This window comes from Stegodyphus dumicola, chromosome 7 (assembly GCF_044657685.1).
Source record: "Stegodyphus dumicola isolate Sdum_Otavi_A_Nest chromosome 7, ASM4465768v1".
Lineage (NCBI taxonomy): Eukaryota > Metazoa > Arthropoda > Arachnida > Araneae > Eresidae > Stegodyphus > Stegodyphus dumicola.
This window is the reverse complement of record NC_140774.1, coordinates 185,822,077-185,838,557: the sequence shown is the minus strand read 5'-3', so window position 1 is coordinate 185,838,557 and position 16,481 is coordinate 185,822,077. Positions and strand designations below refer to the sequence as shown.

General features: G+C 32.8%; 1 protein-coding gene across 1 annotated transcript in view; it reads left to right on the top strand.

Moving 5' to 3' along the window:
• Window positions 1–16,481, top strand: part of LOC118201731 (ras-related protein Rab-10-like) — a 60,808-nt gene that overhangs the window by 21,735 nt on the left and 22,592 nt on the right. The window contains exons 2-3 of the mRNA XM_035373881.2: window positions 9,878–9,938; window positions 13,462–13,600. Of these exons, the coding sequence (XP_035229772.1) occupies window positions 9,878–9,938; window positions 13,462–13,600 (200 nt within the window). The remainder of the gene's footprint in view (window positions 1–9,877; window positions 9,939–13,461; window positions 13,601–16,481) is intronic.

Genomic DNA, 16,481 nt, shown 5'->3' with positions numbered 1-16,481 from the left:
AAAGTGGGGTTGTTCAAAAATGAGCACACCCTTCCCCACACTGCCCATGGCTGTTCGAAAGTCGAGATCAATGAAGAAGAGAGTGGTAGTCGCACTTAGATTTTAGATCGAGTTGTGTTGGAAATTCAGAAAACAGTCACAGGGAAGTGGTACATCGAGGACAGCCTGCCTAAAGTTGCCTTAGCTCTCAAGAAGCTGCACCCAAATTCGAAGATTTACACATGGTTGTTTCGTAATAATGTTTACTACGTATATATGGATTAGGACTGGAATAATGGTGGTTAATACTGCTGAATCCAAGGGCAAAAGAGCTGGCTGCATAATTGTTTTTCGTGGTTTTTCCCATGTGCAACGTGAATATGAACCATTTTCCCTTTGAATGTCGTCCACGATAAGCATCACTCCCCTTAGATATTGCTACCCTATTGCTGCCCTCCCTTAGGTGGATATTCGCGACCTTTTCCGTATTCGATTAACCTAATACAACCTCCGAGGTCCTCGCAACCGTATCAGTGATGCTGTGGCTAGGATCTGTCGTTGTATACTGGCACGCATTTCGCATTTGGGACGAAATGAATTACCGCCTAGATGTCTATCATATCGGCAAAGATGGATACATTGAGCATTTCTGACGTATATAAGCAAAACTTTGAGTTTCCTCTATTTGATTGCAATAAATTTTGAATTGGTTGTATATTTTATTTATGATTGAATTTTAAAATATATTTCATGGAATGATGAATAATCCTGTGTTGCTTTTTCTCGATATATGTCTTGAAATAGCGTATGCAAATAATGATTTATAATGTTGCAAGAAATTATGTTGCCAAGCGTAATCGTTTACTCTTGCCATGCATTCTACTGCGTTTTAAGTAGGAATGATTACCGTCTTTGTTGCATTATGAATAAATTCAAAATGCACTTAATAAAATTATTCGCTTTTAAGTCACTTATTGCACTGGAGTCCTTGAGAGACACTTAAACCCCATCTCTCTTCTCCTCCATCCCATTCTTTGTGTAGATGAAGAATGAGTGAGTCATAACCAAACGTGTTTTCTTTTGCCAAAGAATGTATCTTTCTTTTGATCTACAATATCTGAATAATAAAATTAACCTGAAAGCACCGGGAAAAAATATAAACGATGTATGTCTGTGAAGTAATGTAGTCATAAAATCGCTTCCGTTATAAATCGTGCAAGAAGCTCTCAGACAGTTGCAAGAAAAAAAAAACTGTTTCTTAACATTTATGTTTATTCCATTTTTAGGACTTCATTAGTAATTTATATTTTTACGATAGAACGAAGTGTACTAGTAAACGTATTTTATTTCACGTGACTTATTTGGCAGTTAATTCGTAATAGCAATGCTACAAAGACCTTTTTTTAATCATTATTCTCCTCGAATTCGAATCTGAATTTTTGGCATTATATTAATTAACCCTTCTGGTTAAGAACTATCTGATTTTATTTTTTGATGGAATAGAGCCTCCATTATTCGAGATAACTGGGATCGTAACCATTTAGGATAACAGAAAGCTCCTTTTCTGTACATGGGAGGGGGGAAGACAGTTCTATATCTCCCGTTTCTACTCGGCCGATTGACAGAATTCAACTTGCGTTTTTCATGTCTCGAAAGCGCGACTTAGGATATGTATTAGCAGGGGCGTAGCTAGAGGGGGGCAAGGGGATTTTAGAATTAAATGTGTTCCATCCTTGGCAAGCAGTAGGGGGCGCGAAATCTTCAGTTGCCCCTGGGCGCTGAAAACCCTAGCTACGACTCTGTGTATTAGATTTATATATAGCAGTGTTCTAATATAGGTATTTTGACACAAAATCGTACTTTTTCTGAATTGAGATGCCAATTTTTTTCCATATTTCGATTTTACAACTCAAATTATGCCAATCTGCCAAATTTTGTAAAACTCGCACGAGTAGTTTTTTAAAAATTAGCTCTCAAAATTTTAGCCGCTCAATGTTAATTGAATTTGATATGTATTTATTAATATCTCTTTTTTATTATTATTAAACTTACTTGATTCTTTTTTCCAGAATTCAGAATTCGAAATTTAAGCTTAATCCAATCTCTCTCTCTCTCTCTTTTTTTTATTGAACTTACTTGATTCTTTTTTCCAGAATTCGAAATTTAAGCTTAATCCAAATATAATTCGCATATTTTTTTATTATTTATTTTAAAAATTTTGCATTTTTAAATATTTTTATAAATTTTTCGAAAACCTTTTGCATTATAACCTAGAAAATTTTTAACTTCATCTTAAATTTCTAAGCATATCTGCAAGAAATTAGAGTTTTTATTCAAAATTTCCGAATAATTTTAACAAACTTTTTTTCCTCACGTGCATCGCCCACCAGCGGCCAAGCGGTAAAGTCGCTGAACACTGGTAGTTCGGTCCGAGGTTCGAATCCCGCGAACGGGCTGGCTGCATGGGTGTTTTCGTGGTTTTCCCCATGTGTAACGTGTATACGAGTCAGTTTCCCTTAGAAAGTCCTCCACGAAGGCATCCCTCCCCTTAGGCAGATAGCCCTAGTGTGCTTTGCCGTAATTAAATACACCACTCCACACCACCTCTCGTGCATCAATGAAAAATAAGGAAAGTAAGTAGGTTACTATAAATTTAAGAATTCCACCAAGTGAATTATTCTTGGCGCAAACTGAAAAAAATCCGCCAAGATAAATTTTTAAATTTCTCCATACATTTCTCACCAAAAATAACAAATTTAATACGTAGGCATAATTTGAGTCGTAGAATCGAAATAGGGGAAATCCTCCCCCCCCCTGCAGTGAACACTAAATTTTAAAGTACTATAGCATTTTACTAAAATCTTCTGTGAGTAAATAAAATTTATTTCATTTAATCAAACAAGCGATATTTAAAAATTTCTCTATGCATTTTTATGGGACATTAATTTTTTTAAATAACGTTATTAGAGATAATTTTATAACTCTTTCAATAGTGGTACGACCACGCCACATTTCTGTGGAGAAAAAGAAGATCTATAAGAAACGCATCAAAACATTACTTTAAAAATTAAAGATTTGCGCAAGGTTTCAGTGCGTCTAATTTTAATATCTTTTGTTTCCTTTTAATGGTCATTTCTCAGCGTCAGTCCTACCACTATTATGCTAAAAGTGAATCACTGATAAGAAGATCGGCGAATATTGCTGATTTTTGTTGTACCCTCCCTTATATTACTGATTTTCCCAGTCATTTCTTTAAATTGATTATCGTCGTGATTAATGCAGACATCAATTGGTAGAGGTTCTGTTTACTTTCGAAACTGAAGCAAAATTTAAAAAAAATCTCCGAATAATAATAGCAGAGTGACAACAAAAGTAAAATTTTGATTCAGTCCCTTTACAAAGAAATTTCGGGCACTGCGTAATGGCAAGCTGCGCATTCAGTTGATCAATGTTAAACGAATTTTGCATACTGCGCATGCCCGTTGATCAATGTTAAACAAATTTCGCATACTGAGCATGCCCAGAAGAGAATTCGGCGTAATTACGACTTTGGTACATTTTTAAAAGAAGATATTTACAGTGTGTGGTTGATATTCTGTTATCTAAGCGGAAACAGTTCGGGGTTTTAAAACTTTTTAGGTTGTAAGTTGCTTTATTACTTAGAGGGTAACTATGGATTGTAAACTACTCAAAGTTTCGTTTAAGAATGATTACAAAACAGGAAACATTACAGGATATATTAGCTGAATCTTTATTGAATATACTTGTGAGGAATAAAAGCAATTGCATATGGTAAATAACTATATGTTCCATTCGTGTATACTTTAATAATAAATCCAGTTAAAGAAATTAATAAGAATAAATCCAGTTTAAATTACTGAATTAAAGTCAAGGAAATTATTATAAATAACTGATTTTAAATATAATGTTTATGAACAAAGTAAACCAAAATGAAATTAAACAGAAGCAAATACATTAGGCACAAATAAATTTCGGTAGTATTGTAATTGTAAATAGTCGATAAGACCTACATGATGAACAGGCTTGTGTAGTGTTGTTTATACATAGTCGCCAGTATTTCCTGCCACGCCAACGGTACACCACTGAGCATGTGCAGTAAGCGAAATTCGTTAAAATTGATCAACTCAATGTGCGGTTTGCCATTACGCTTTCGCCACTTGTTTGTTAGCCGAGCGTAAGCAATAAAGGTACTGTTCTGTTATCGGGACCAGAGTCATAGTCAGATATTTCGCTAAACTCGCCAAGAACACATGAAGTCGCCATTGTTTACTTTTAAAATCGTTACAACATTTATTTATTTATTTTAAAATAAAATAATAAAATAATGTCTTTTCAAATTGGCAAGGAGGATACAAATTCTGAAGATGTAACCGTCACTTGTTCGATGTTGCGAATATTCGTTATGTTATTTTTTCCGTTGGAATTTTCATCAACTTAATAGTATTGTAAATATTTTGGCGACTCTTTTTAGGCTTTTAATTTTTCGCCAGATTTTTAACTTTTGGCTGTATATGAATGCGATTCCGATAACAGAACATTACCGCAGTAAATCGCCAAATGTCGGAGCTCTTTCGTCCATAGATTACTTGGGAAAGATTTTATTCCTTATATTCCTTGCTTTTTGCAAAAATCGGCAAAATATGTTCCATTTTGCTTTCCCGACATTTTTTATTTCTCCCTTTTTTAAATTAAAATTTTTTTTAAATGTTTTTCCTATGAGATTGTTTTCTCAATATTAATTAGCATTTTAGATTAATATGGAATTCAAACCGTAATAAACCATAATATAAAGGTAATAATAGGACCATTGAGACTGATAAGAAGTCCTTCCGGATGCATAATGGCTAATCACATCTTGAGTTAACGTTTTTAAATAAATGCCAGCTTTCGCGCATTCCCGAGAGAAGGGGGTGGACTGATGCGCGACTTAAGAAATAGAATAAGCACGTGAAATTTTATGGATTATTATAACCCATGAATGGCTGTTGTATTATTTCGTTTTATGAGGTTAGGATGTTTTTGTTAATAAAAATTCTTTGTACTGTTGAATGGAAAGGTAAAATTTGAAAGATCTGTAGCCGTTGAAACAGACGTGCAGGAATACTGGTTGATTTGTTTATTTAAACAAATGAACTTAGAAAAGTAATTATAAAAGAGAAGAGAATAAAGATAAACAAGTTAAATGCAAAAATATTCCCCCCAAAATTTTTTTTTGGATTAAAAACAATAAATATTTTTTATATTATTAATGTTCTATATCAGTTAGAACTGTTGAAATGCTTTTTTGAAATTATTGTTTTAAATTACTTGTACAGTAGCTGCTGCTTAATGTGATCACATTCTAGATATATTAACCAAATAATAGCATTAAGTGATGAGAAAAAATATACTTCAATATGGCAATGGAACTTATTTAATATAAATATATCTAGAAACATTTAAATTTAAACAAATTTAAGTTCTTAACAAATATGTATAAAAGTAAAAAAGCAGTATTTTCCTTTTTGAACTTTAATTCTTAAATGTTAATACTTAAGTGTTAATTTCTAAGGGTACCACTTTATTGGAATTACTTTTGGTTTTGACTTTTACCCTTGCCTGCATGAATGACGAAACACGAATTGAATGATTGGGGAGTTAGGTTTGGAGGCAACTTCCCCTTGATAAGTCTGTCTCCTGCCTACTCTACGATCATTCACATATGCATTTTTTTAAAAAAAAAATGTTTAATTTAATTTTAATTTATTAAATTAGTAGATTTATTTTCATGGATAGATTTTGCACTTGATTTGCTTATGCTTCTGAATTTAAATGATATTGTAGATTAGTTCCAGAATTAAATCTTTTACATGTTTGCATATTTTTAAATTATTTTGGCTTTTTTCCTTTTTTTTAGAATTTAAATTTGCTTTTTCACTTTTTTACTTTTATACGTATTTGTTAAGAATTTAAATTTGTTTAAATTTAAATTTCATTTCTTGCAGCAATGACGCAAAGAATATTTAATTAAATATGTATTTAAATTTAATTTTTTAATTAAACTCAATTTATTCTTAGAAACATTTAAATAAGGACTTCCACAGCATTTTAATTAGGAAAATGCATAAATTCATTTTTGAATCATTTCTAACATTCCTAAAAATTATTTAGCTTATGCTGTTCCCGTAATCTTAATGCTAAATGGCAGGGCTGTATTGAATCCTTTATAGGCCTTAAGCACTCTAAAGATTTTGGTGGGATAGTGGTTAGTGGTGCTGACTGCCGTACCGAAATGTCTGGGTTCAAATCCCAGCCACCCATTCTGAAACATCCAGGGCATGAATGTTTCTAAACGTATAGTGTCTGTGCGGCATGGGGACACTTTAAAAATGCAGCAAGCCGCAAGGTCTCGAGAGAGATTGCTGATAGGGAAAGAGGGAAGGGAAGACCCTTGGGCCCATTCCTTTGGGATCCTCTTCCTCAGAACTGAGTAAAGTCGTACTGTCACCTGTTTGGTGGTCAAGGCTCTTGCCAATGACATATGCAGTCTTGCACTCCTTGCTATTATGAATTTCCTGGCTTGTTCTTATATTACTGTCATACAAATGAGATAAGTAACAACAAGATTTTGGTGCCCTCACATGTTTTCAACAGTTTTGTCCTTTTTTCTTCTCTCTCTGTCTTGGCTTTGCTGTATCATACATTCTATGGTAAAACTGGCAATGAGAAATTTTTGTGGTGCCATGGTGCCATCTTTCCTTGAGTTTCAAGAACCTTTTTGTGATGCTCCTTTCCTTGATGCTCTAAGGCACAAGCATATTTTGCATAATAGTTAATCCAGCTAAGGTTGAAGGCCATTCGTCATTGGAAGAGAACATAGTAATATAAAAATGCAGCCTTAATTTGGCATAGGTGTTTTATGGTATTTTCCCCCCTTGAGGAGTTTTTTTGGCTCCTGAAAAATCGTCTTTGTCTGATTGCCCTCAAAATTAATGACAAAGTAGTTTGCTTTTTTAGCTTACCTTTGAATGGCTGACAAAATTGAAACCGAGCCGTTTAACGATATACTCCCTTACTTGGCAAATTTTTCTGTCTCTTAACAATTTTTATGATCTATTTAGCAGCTTTGCCTTATACTTGACTACTTTATTTCAATTTAAAGAACTTTATTATATAATAATTTGATTAAAGCTTCCCAGATGGTATAGTGGTTAGGGGAGCCTGACTGCAATACCAAAGGGCCCGGGTTTGAATCCCGGAGAAGGCATGGATGTAAAATTGTCTGTTCCTTCATAGGAGGTAACGGTGGCCGCCTATTAGGTGCCTCCACAATAAAATAGTCACTGCTTCGGGCCTTAGTAGTGGCCAATGTCGTTATAGGCAAGTGCCCGCCATTTGTGTAAAAAAAATGATTAAATTAACAGACTTGGTGATCATGATAAGCAATGTATTTTCCATGTTTTCATATAAAAATGGATGGGGCTTCGGCACTTAAATAATTCAGTCCAATCCATATCTTTTTTGCCCATCAGCAGTCGAGCAATAAAGTCGTTGAGTGCTGATTGTTCAACCTTAGTTCAATTTCAAGCAAATAGGCTGACTGGGTGGACCTTTTTGTGGTTTTTCCCGTTTGTAATGTGGATACTAGATAACTAAAATGTGTTTACAGGCCACATAAAATTGGTTCGGGGTCTGCCAGTTTGAGATCACTTCTTTTGTGTGTAACATCAGAGGCACAATATGGAGGTATTAGGCTGATTACAATATGATACTCATTGCACCACTTGTAACTAAATTAACTAATGAAGAAAAAGAAAGCAAAGTATTTTATTGTGCCTTAAGTGATGTCTAGAATTCAATCATATGCAACATGAATGTTGTGTACTCAGTTATAAATATTTCTGATAATATCGCTGGTGGGTTATGTTGAACCAATATTTAAATACAGTTATGTACGAACTGTATATTCAAAAGTATAATCGAACCAAAATTCAAAAGTCGTTAATCCTGACTCGTCGGGACTTCGGCAATTCCGGATTATAGATCATCAGTTTAAATCTGGTAAGATGGCATGCAGAAATTATAAAATAAAAAATATGAAACCATAATTTATGAAGTAAAGAGCAATTATGATCTAAAGGGTGTCAAAATTTACAAAAAAAAAGCTTAATATTTATTTGTTTACTTTATTAAGCGTTTCTTTCAACGCGTGCATGCGTAAAGCATACATTGCGCATAGTCGAAATTAGAAAATTGCAACCAAAATATTATTTGATGTGTACTCGTGATATTTATAATGATGAGGAATTTGATTTAAATCATATGAAAGACAGAATACGTTGAGATGAAATACTACATTTAGTAAGGAATTATAAGCTGAATAAAATAAAAACATCTACCCTGAAGATAAGGATAGTGCTGATAGATTAACTTCCAGTTCATTGCATACCGCGACGCCCCCCCCCCCCCCCCCCGTGCAGAGCAGCATGAAATTCATAAACAGATTTCGGAATGGTTAGAGAAACAAAGGAGCCTTTATCCATTTTTTGCAGCATTTCCACTTTTTGTTTGATGGACATCGAAACATGCTTTCCCTTTGCTCCAGCATCGGAAATTCTATTTGACATAATCGAAAGTTCCAACTTACTTTTATAAATTTGCTCTAACAGTCTGCAAAAAATAATAAGCCGGATCCAATTCGAAGATTAAGGAACAATGCAATCTGCAACATTAACTTAAATAGATAATTAGATAATTTTAGCGAAGCTTATACCGTCCGTTATACATTAAATGCGCATGCGTAAACGTATTATGCGCATGCATAAAGGTATTACGCGCATGCGTCAGCCTGGTGCATGCGGAGAAAGTTTGTAGCTTTGAGGTCTGTATTATGGGTGCCCGGGGTAACTACTTTTGACTGTATTTATAAGCAGAATGTTAGTGTAGTTGTTTTACAACTAGCCTGAAATTTCAGCCTATCTTACGAATAGCCTGAAATTGGAATATTTGTAATTTTGTATGGTTAGTAATATATAATTCTGAGTACTTAACTGAAAGAATTCGGTTTTAAAAGCTAGTTTTGGGTACTTTTCCATTCACTGGTGCAAATCTTGCCAAGCAATCTTTATTGGTGACAACATTCAGTATACACATAAAAAATGGTAACAAATGTTAGTTCTAAGATTTTTTTTATTTTGAAAGCATAAGCATTTTAATATTGTTTAAAATTTTCTAAAAAGCGAATAAATAAGGACAATAAATTTGTAGAAAGACATTAAGACTTTACTGTGCTTTCATGGTTCAACATCCTGATTCTCTGGTTCATATCACGTAACCCCAACTCGTGTAAACTACGCAACAAAAATCCAATTCTCTCAGTAATTATCTACATTAGTTTCAAGTTAAACCTTAATTTGGAATACAAGTTTAAATGCAAAAATTATTTCAATTCGTACAAATAGCTTACTCAGAAATTATGTAAAACCGCAGTGCTTTGCTTTGTTAGTGATTCTCATTGGAATTGATTGATTTTGCCTTCTTTTCTATATTTTCAGGTGAGTGGTGTGATTGCATCCTAATTGACTTAATTACCGCGAATGGCCTTAGGATGTAAAATTGAACTATATGTTAAAAATTCTATGTAATTGTATGCCAGTATTAAAAGAAACAATCAATCTGGTAAGAAATGACTGTGACTTGTTTTGAAAATGAGGCGTAAAAGGTTACCAGCGAGGGTATTCTGTTTTGGCATCAGTTGTACCATTATTGGCGACTTTATCGCTTGTGGTGGCAAAACGGAAAAGTGCCTTGTTTTTAATTTTTTGCATTTTGGTATTTTTTAATTTAAAAGTTATCTGAATGTAAAAGAGTTTTAAAATGTTTTTCTTTTATTTTGCAGGCATTGATTTCAAAATTAAAACCTTAGATATTAAAGGAAAGAAAATAAAACTCCAAATATGGTGAGTAATTTATATTGCATAATTCTTTAAAAAATACTTCTATTGTTGATGGTATTCTTGAGGAATTGATTAAAATTATTATGGATTGTCTTTAAATGCCAGAATTTTAAGTTTCATATTACTGTCTGAAACAGATTGATTATCTGTTTATTTCAGATGGTTAAGATTCTTATATGAATCTTTTTCCACTTTTTGTGTAATTATTGCTGTTTTTTTTATATAGGCACTAACACTGATTTTTCAGCTCCTGGCCACCTGTATGTTTATAATGTTTTCAATCCAAAAATTCAATATTATGTTTTCAGTGAATAAGCATGAGTTAGGGTATCCATAACACATATTTGCTGTTTTTACAGTGAATGTCTGTATGTTTGTGACATTTTTTCATCTATGAAAACTCTTGCATGAAACTTCCAAAAATTTATAATTTCATTAGATTTTGGGTTAATGGGACAACCAGAGGTGGTATTTTATATGAAGTCCTTAACAATCTTGAATGGACAAATTTTGTAATGAAAAATTATATTAAAATATAATCCAAAACTTTTTAATTTTAGTATTTTAAGACTTTTATATCAATTAGAACAACTTATTAGATTTTGGCTAAAATTGATAAACTGGAAATTACACTTTGCTTGAAACTCTGAACAGGTGTTTGTAGAAAAATATGAAATAATCAGAAGTTCTCAAATTTAGTGTTTAAAGTATGTGTGCGATTGAGAACAATATTACATTTATAAGCATGTAATGTATTATTAGAATTATGCTAAATGTAAAAAGAATAAGATGATTGTGAAGGAAAGCTCTTGTTATGAAGCAGTGAAATGCATTTGCCTCAGTTCTCAATTTTATGTTCGTTTGACTTTTGTGTCAAATAAAGGAAGGAATAAGGAATATTTTGTGTCCACAAATAAAAAGATGTTGCTACCAAATGTTATAGTTAAATAACATAACAAGTAGAAATAATATAGTGAATATGAAACACATGGCAACAATTAGTACTTTTGAGAATTCTAAATATATGCTGCTTTTAAAAGTTTTGTGACTGTCATTGATTTGTGAATTTGAAGACTATATGACCAGAGGCTATACTACGATCGATGAAGTATTTTCCAGTCAAACTATGAAAACAGATGGTTGTCATTGTCGTTTGTGTGGGAGAATAGAGTGATAAAAAATGAGTAGTGCTTGCAATTCACATTGAGCCATAAACTTTATAAACAAATTTTATTTACAAAAGATCAAGTAGAAATGATGATTTAATTAATGCTCATTGCTCTTCCATCATTTTCATGTCTTTACTCAGATTAAGGCAATCATGCCCAGTCTAAAGATGGAATGATACCGCAGCTGTAGCATGGAGATAATTTGGAAATTGACAACCCTGATGGCTTTGCTGTAGCCTTTCCACCGGCTTTTGTGCACACATTTAAATCATGAGGGTTGCTAAATTCCATATTTATCAGTCTCTTAGCAAAAGGAAAAGTCATAAAATTTTTGAAGGGCAGTCGTTCCGTTCTTTTGCCAAGAAATCTGCTCTTTTGTTTTGCACAATTACTCATAAATATGTTTTCAGTCACAAGTTCTGTTGCTGGTAAGTATATGAATCTGCAGTCGAAAAGGGTGATAGAAAAGGGCACTTATTTATTATAGTGGCCTCCAACCATATTTGGCAATTTTAGATTTCCGTTAAGATCTTGGCTATAATTTTCATTAAGCTTGTGAAGCGCAAATAAAAAACATTAAAGTTTCATGCTGTGGCCATTTTTGCATACTTGTTTGTTAGGTAAATGACCTCTTTCTTGAAAAAAAAATTATATGGCATCTACCTCATTAATTGGTAAGTTAAAAACTGTTTACATCATATTCACAAAAAAAGCATATATTTTGAAATGAATAATGTAAGAATATTCAGCGATGCTAATATATGATCATCTGATGAGGGAATAAGAACATGCTGCCAGATTTTGGCTCAAATGCTCATCATTTATGAGAGAATCGTTCAGGATAAGCTCTCCACTAAGTTATAGAACAACACACTTAAATTTGTAGCATGATAAACAGATGGTGGAATATGTCTACTTCATAACTGATATTCCAGTTTAATATTAGAAATGCTTTGTGAAGTTCAAGCAAACATAGGCTGGTTCTTTAAAGCTCCTACATGTCTTCTAATTATAAAGCTAGAGACCTTTCTTTGCCTGAAATATTTCGATAGGTGTTGGACTTAAGAAATCCAAGAGCTAACCTAAGATGCCTAGTTCAAACCAAGAAAACATTTGCTAAGGATTACTTGCACAAACTTGGGTTCTTCTGAATTGATCAAAAGTTTCTTGTCTTAACTTTTTAGGGGGGATGTGTATGCCGCAAAACCCAACATTAATAAAGGATATTTTAAATAGCATATCCAGAGCTTAAATTCAGACAGAGTCCTGCTCTGGTACTCCTTATTTTTTTAAATGAAACTGTCGTTTCAGCTAGGTTTACTATTTAAATTTTTTAATTAATTAATTAACTGTATTGAATTTTTGTACAATTATTTTATTTATTTCTTTGAATTTTTTTAATTATTAATTTATTGTTTGTTTCCTTTTCTTGATGTTTTTCACTAGGCTTAGGCAGTTCTAATTTTAGAAGCTTATCTTTCACTTTGCTTGGTATCATGTCATACTCATCAGTAATACATGCCCATTAAGATATTGTATGTGGTGTTCACTCAGTAGTACCATGCACTCACATACACTTTGCAGGTTGTGTAACTCATGCCCTTTTTTTTTTTTTAAATTTTGACAACATATTTCTTCCAGTAAGCATAACTAGAAAGGTGGTTAGCAATTTTTCTTTTTTAATTTTTTCCCATGTAAATAATAGATAGCATAGATATGGAAATAAGTGATATCTCTGGTGAATTTGTAAATGGAAGCAAGAGAACCTCCTCAGACAATACAATGATTTTATTAATGCAAGCAACAGAACTGGTAATGAATGTATGAATATACCATGGAGGAAAAAAACTTTGAATCTGCTTCGGAGGAAGAAGATCATGAAGAAGAATGGCAACAAATAAGAGAAAAAAATCTACTAATAAATGAGTATTCAAATGAAGAGGAATTTTTTATGGTATGCAGCATCTGATTGGATATTCACTTGTGACCCACTGGTGGCGCACGCCTATTGATGGGAGCCTCATGTGACCCACCGGTGATGCACGCTGATGGGAGATTTAACTGTGACCCGCTCGTGCTGTGTGCCATTTGATGAGAGACTCGAACATGACTTACCGGTGATGCATACTGCCTGATGGGAGACTTGAGTTTGACTCATCAATGTGTTAATTCCTTGAATTTTCATTCAGAATGGAAGAAATTATCTCAAACTGGTAGCTGATATTGGTAATGCAATGGCAGGTTGCTTATTAATGAGAGAAGTTCAGGTTTGAGTTCTAACTAAAGCTCGTATCAGTACTTGTTTTTCACTGTAAAATATATTAAATTAATATATATTTTTTCTTTTTTAAATGTAGGGATACTGCTGGTCAGGAACGTTTCTACACCATCACCACATCCTACTACAGAGGAGCTATGGGTATCATGCTGGTATATGATATAACTAATCCCAAAAGTTTTGACAATATTGCAAAATGGTTGCGAAATATTGATGAGGTAAAAGTTTACTGTAATATTTTCTCGCTTTATAAAATGTTTTGTGCATCGTAATGTTTTTGTAAAGGAAACTTGAATAACTTCCTTTACAAAAACAGCATTTTAAACTTTTGCAATAAACAATACAATACAATACTTACTTACAACAAAACTTTTACAATATAATTTTAAAACTGAATATGTGAATACATTCTATATATAAACAAAAGTTTAGAAATTTCAGATAAGATGATGTATTATTAAAGATGTGCAGTATGCTATGAAATAATGATTATATATATCATAAAATACTAACTTAATTTCCAATAGCCCCTTAATTCTTCATTTTAATTTGGTTATTTCCCTTTTCTATCCTAAAAATACTAACTGCTTACTATAAATCTTTCTAAATTGAATCATTCAAAAATTAATTCTTCTTATGTAATTCTTACTTAATACTAATCAAGCAGACACTTAACCCTTTAACTGTGAAGTTATTTTGATGATTTGGGTACACAAATTGTAAAATTTTTTTATTGGAAAAATCAAATCTTTAGTACAAAATAAAATATACTTAAGTAGTTAAAAATTGATATTTTGAAGTACATGGGTAAAATTTTTAAAGTTTTGTAGCCACTGCATTTTGCTTGAGGCGGTTGCCACTCAACATGGCAGTTGTAAAGTTCACTTCTAGTGGAGCATTATTTTCTAAAAATGAAAAAAAAAAAAAAAAAAAAAAAAAAAAATTTCTAATAAATAAATAAATAAAAATGAATACCTATTAGTAGTTCAGTAATTCAGTCTTGTGTGGTACAACTGGAAACATTTTTCCAAGCACAAACCAACTCCACAATCACTACACCAGAATCGTGTTTCCTTCCTTATCTTTTTCCCCAATTTTATCCTTTATCGAACAACACACTTTGCACTGTCTTGCAGGCTCACGTTTCACAGGATTAGGAGGAATATGGGAAATAAAATGTCGTTCAGTAAGACGGGCAGGGTTATCTATTGTAAGTGGTCTGCCAACATTCTTTTGTCCAGAAGCTGCATTATCATATTTATCTAAAAGCTCTTCTACATCTTGGATTCGAAATTCTAAAAATGTAATATGTTTCCCAACTACATTTTTATAGAGCAAATACGAGTTCCTTGTCTAGTAAATGTAACTATTGTACAAGTACCTTGTCTAGTAAATGTAAAACTATCTTTTTACAATATTTTTTCTGATGTTTTCGGATTGTTAGATGAAAGGATATTTCCTGATCACAGCAATCTACACCACCCATAGTTAGACTGTAGTCAGAAACAATCTTTGCCTTGAGTATAACTTCATTTTTTTTATTTTTGAGGCTGACCATGGAAGTATCATGAATACTGCTCATCAAACATACATCCTTCATCTTCGGTTGAAAAATCTAAATCATCTATATAACGTTTCAAAGAACTGGACGCCATTTTACAACAAAAAGATCCCATGCACTTTGAACCAAAGAGCTTATAACCTCTAACTTTTGAAATCTTCAGTAAAGTGCTGTCATCTATTGAATTGAGTGCACATTAACATTTCCCGTGATACAGTCGGGTTTGACAAAGAGATGAAGCTGAAATAAACGTCTCCCGATATATATTCGCGTATAACAATACGATCCACTCAAAAAAAAAAAAAAAAAATTACCCCGCGTAATACTCGGGCGTAACATTTTCGAACACCAGTGCTGTGCCCAAGATTATCTCGGACATGACAGTTAAAAGGTTAAATAGCAGTTCAGCTTGTCATAATATTAAAATCTGCAAACTCAAACCTAAAATTAGCCAGTAAGAAAAATGTTAAGCTCTAAAACTGAGTCAAACCTTCATTTAAAAACTATGTGTATGTAAAAACTATGTATTTAAACTCTTGCTTGCTGCTTTGTTAACATGTTACTGCTTATTTTTCTTCCATGAAATATATTAAAATAAGCATTTGAAAAGAATTGGAGTTGGTAATGTTCAAGAAAGCCACACAGATTACACAAATTTATTTGTGTTTGCATCAAAACTGCTGTGCAACAAATTAAACAGTTAATCTGCCATGATAACTGCTACTACCTTTATGCACCAAGCTCTTTAATATCATAACATGTAGCTATATCATCTGCAATCAAAAATATTTTTTAATTGTGTGTGTGTATGAGTTCACGATGGATCAAATGCACACAGAACTGGTGATAGCTTGATAAAATTTATTTTCCCCAAAGAAATACACTGCAGTTCTCCACAAAAGTACTCATATAGCTGTTTTCAGTGTGACAGAGCAGAGTCAGAAGTTACCATTTCAAACTACTGAGAATCTTAACTGTATATGCCTTCCAGCAATTTCGAAAAATGAAGATAGTGGAAATTTCTCAGCGGATGAGGGCAAACCTATATAAAATTGAAGAGAACATCAGTTCCCAGATTTTAGTTCAAAGTTGATTTTGAAGTATTAAGGGATCTCTATGACAGCTTTGCTTTTTAGATGTGCTTTGCAATGCCATTGCATTTAACATTTCTTATATGGCCAGATACAGTTATAATTACATAGAAATGAAACGTGCAGTTATACTTGGACCAAAATGTCACCAAATGGTCATCATGTGTGACAGCTTCTGACGATTAATCATCAAATTTAGTGACAAAAATTAATTGCCAAAACCATCGCCAGCTGATGAGATAGGCATTTGCTTCAATGTTAAATGGTCTTGCCTCTGTAGCCTTATTTTTCTGGCAAACCTTCACTCTTTTGAGGCCTTTCATGTTATAGAGTACAGAATTTAAAACTAGAATAGAAAGAATTGAAGATATGCCTAGTTTTACCATATCTAAAATTTATCATTTTGATAGTTTGAAAGTTTTGATGTTATAAGTTGTATGGATTTCA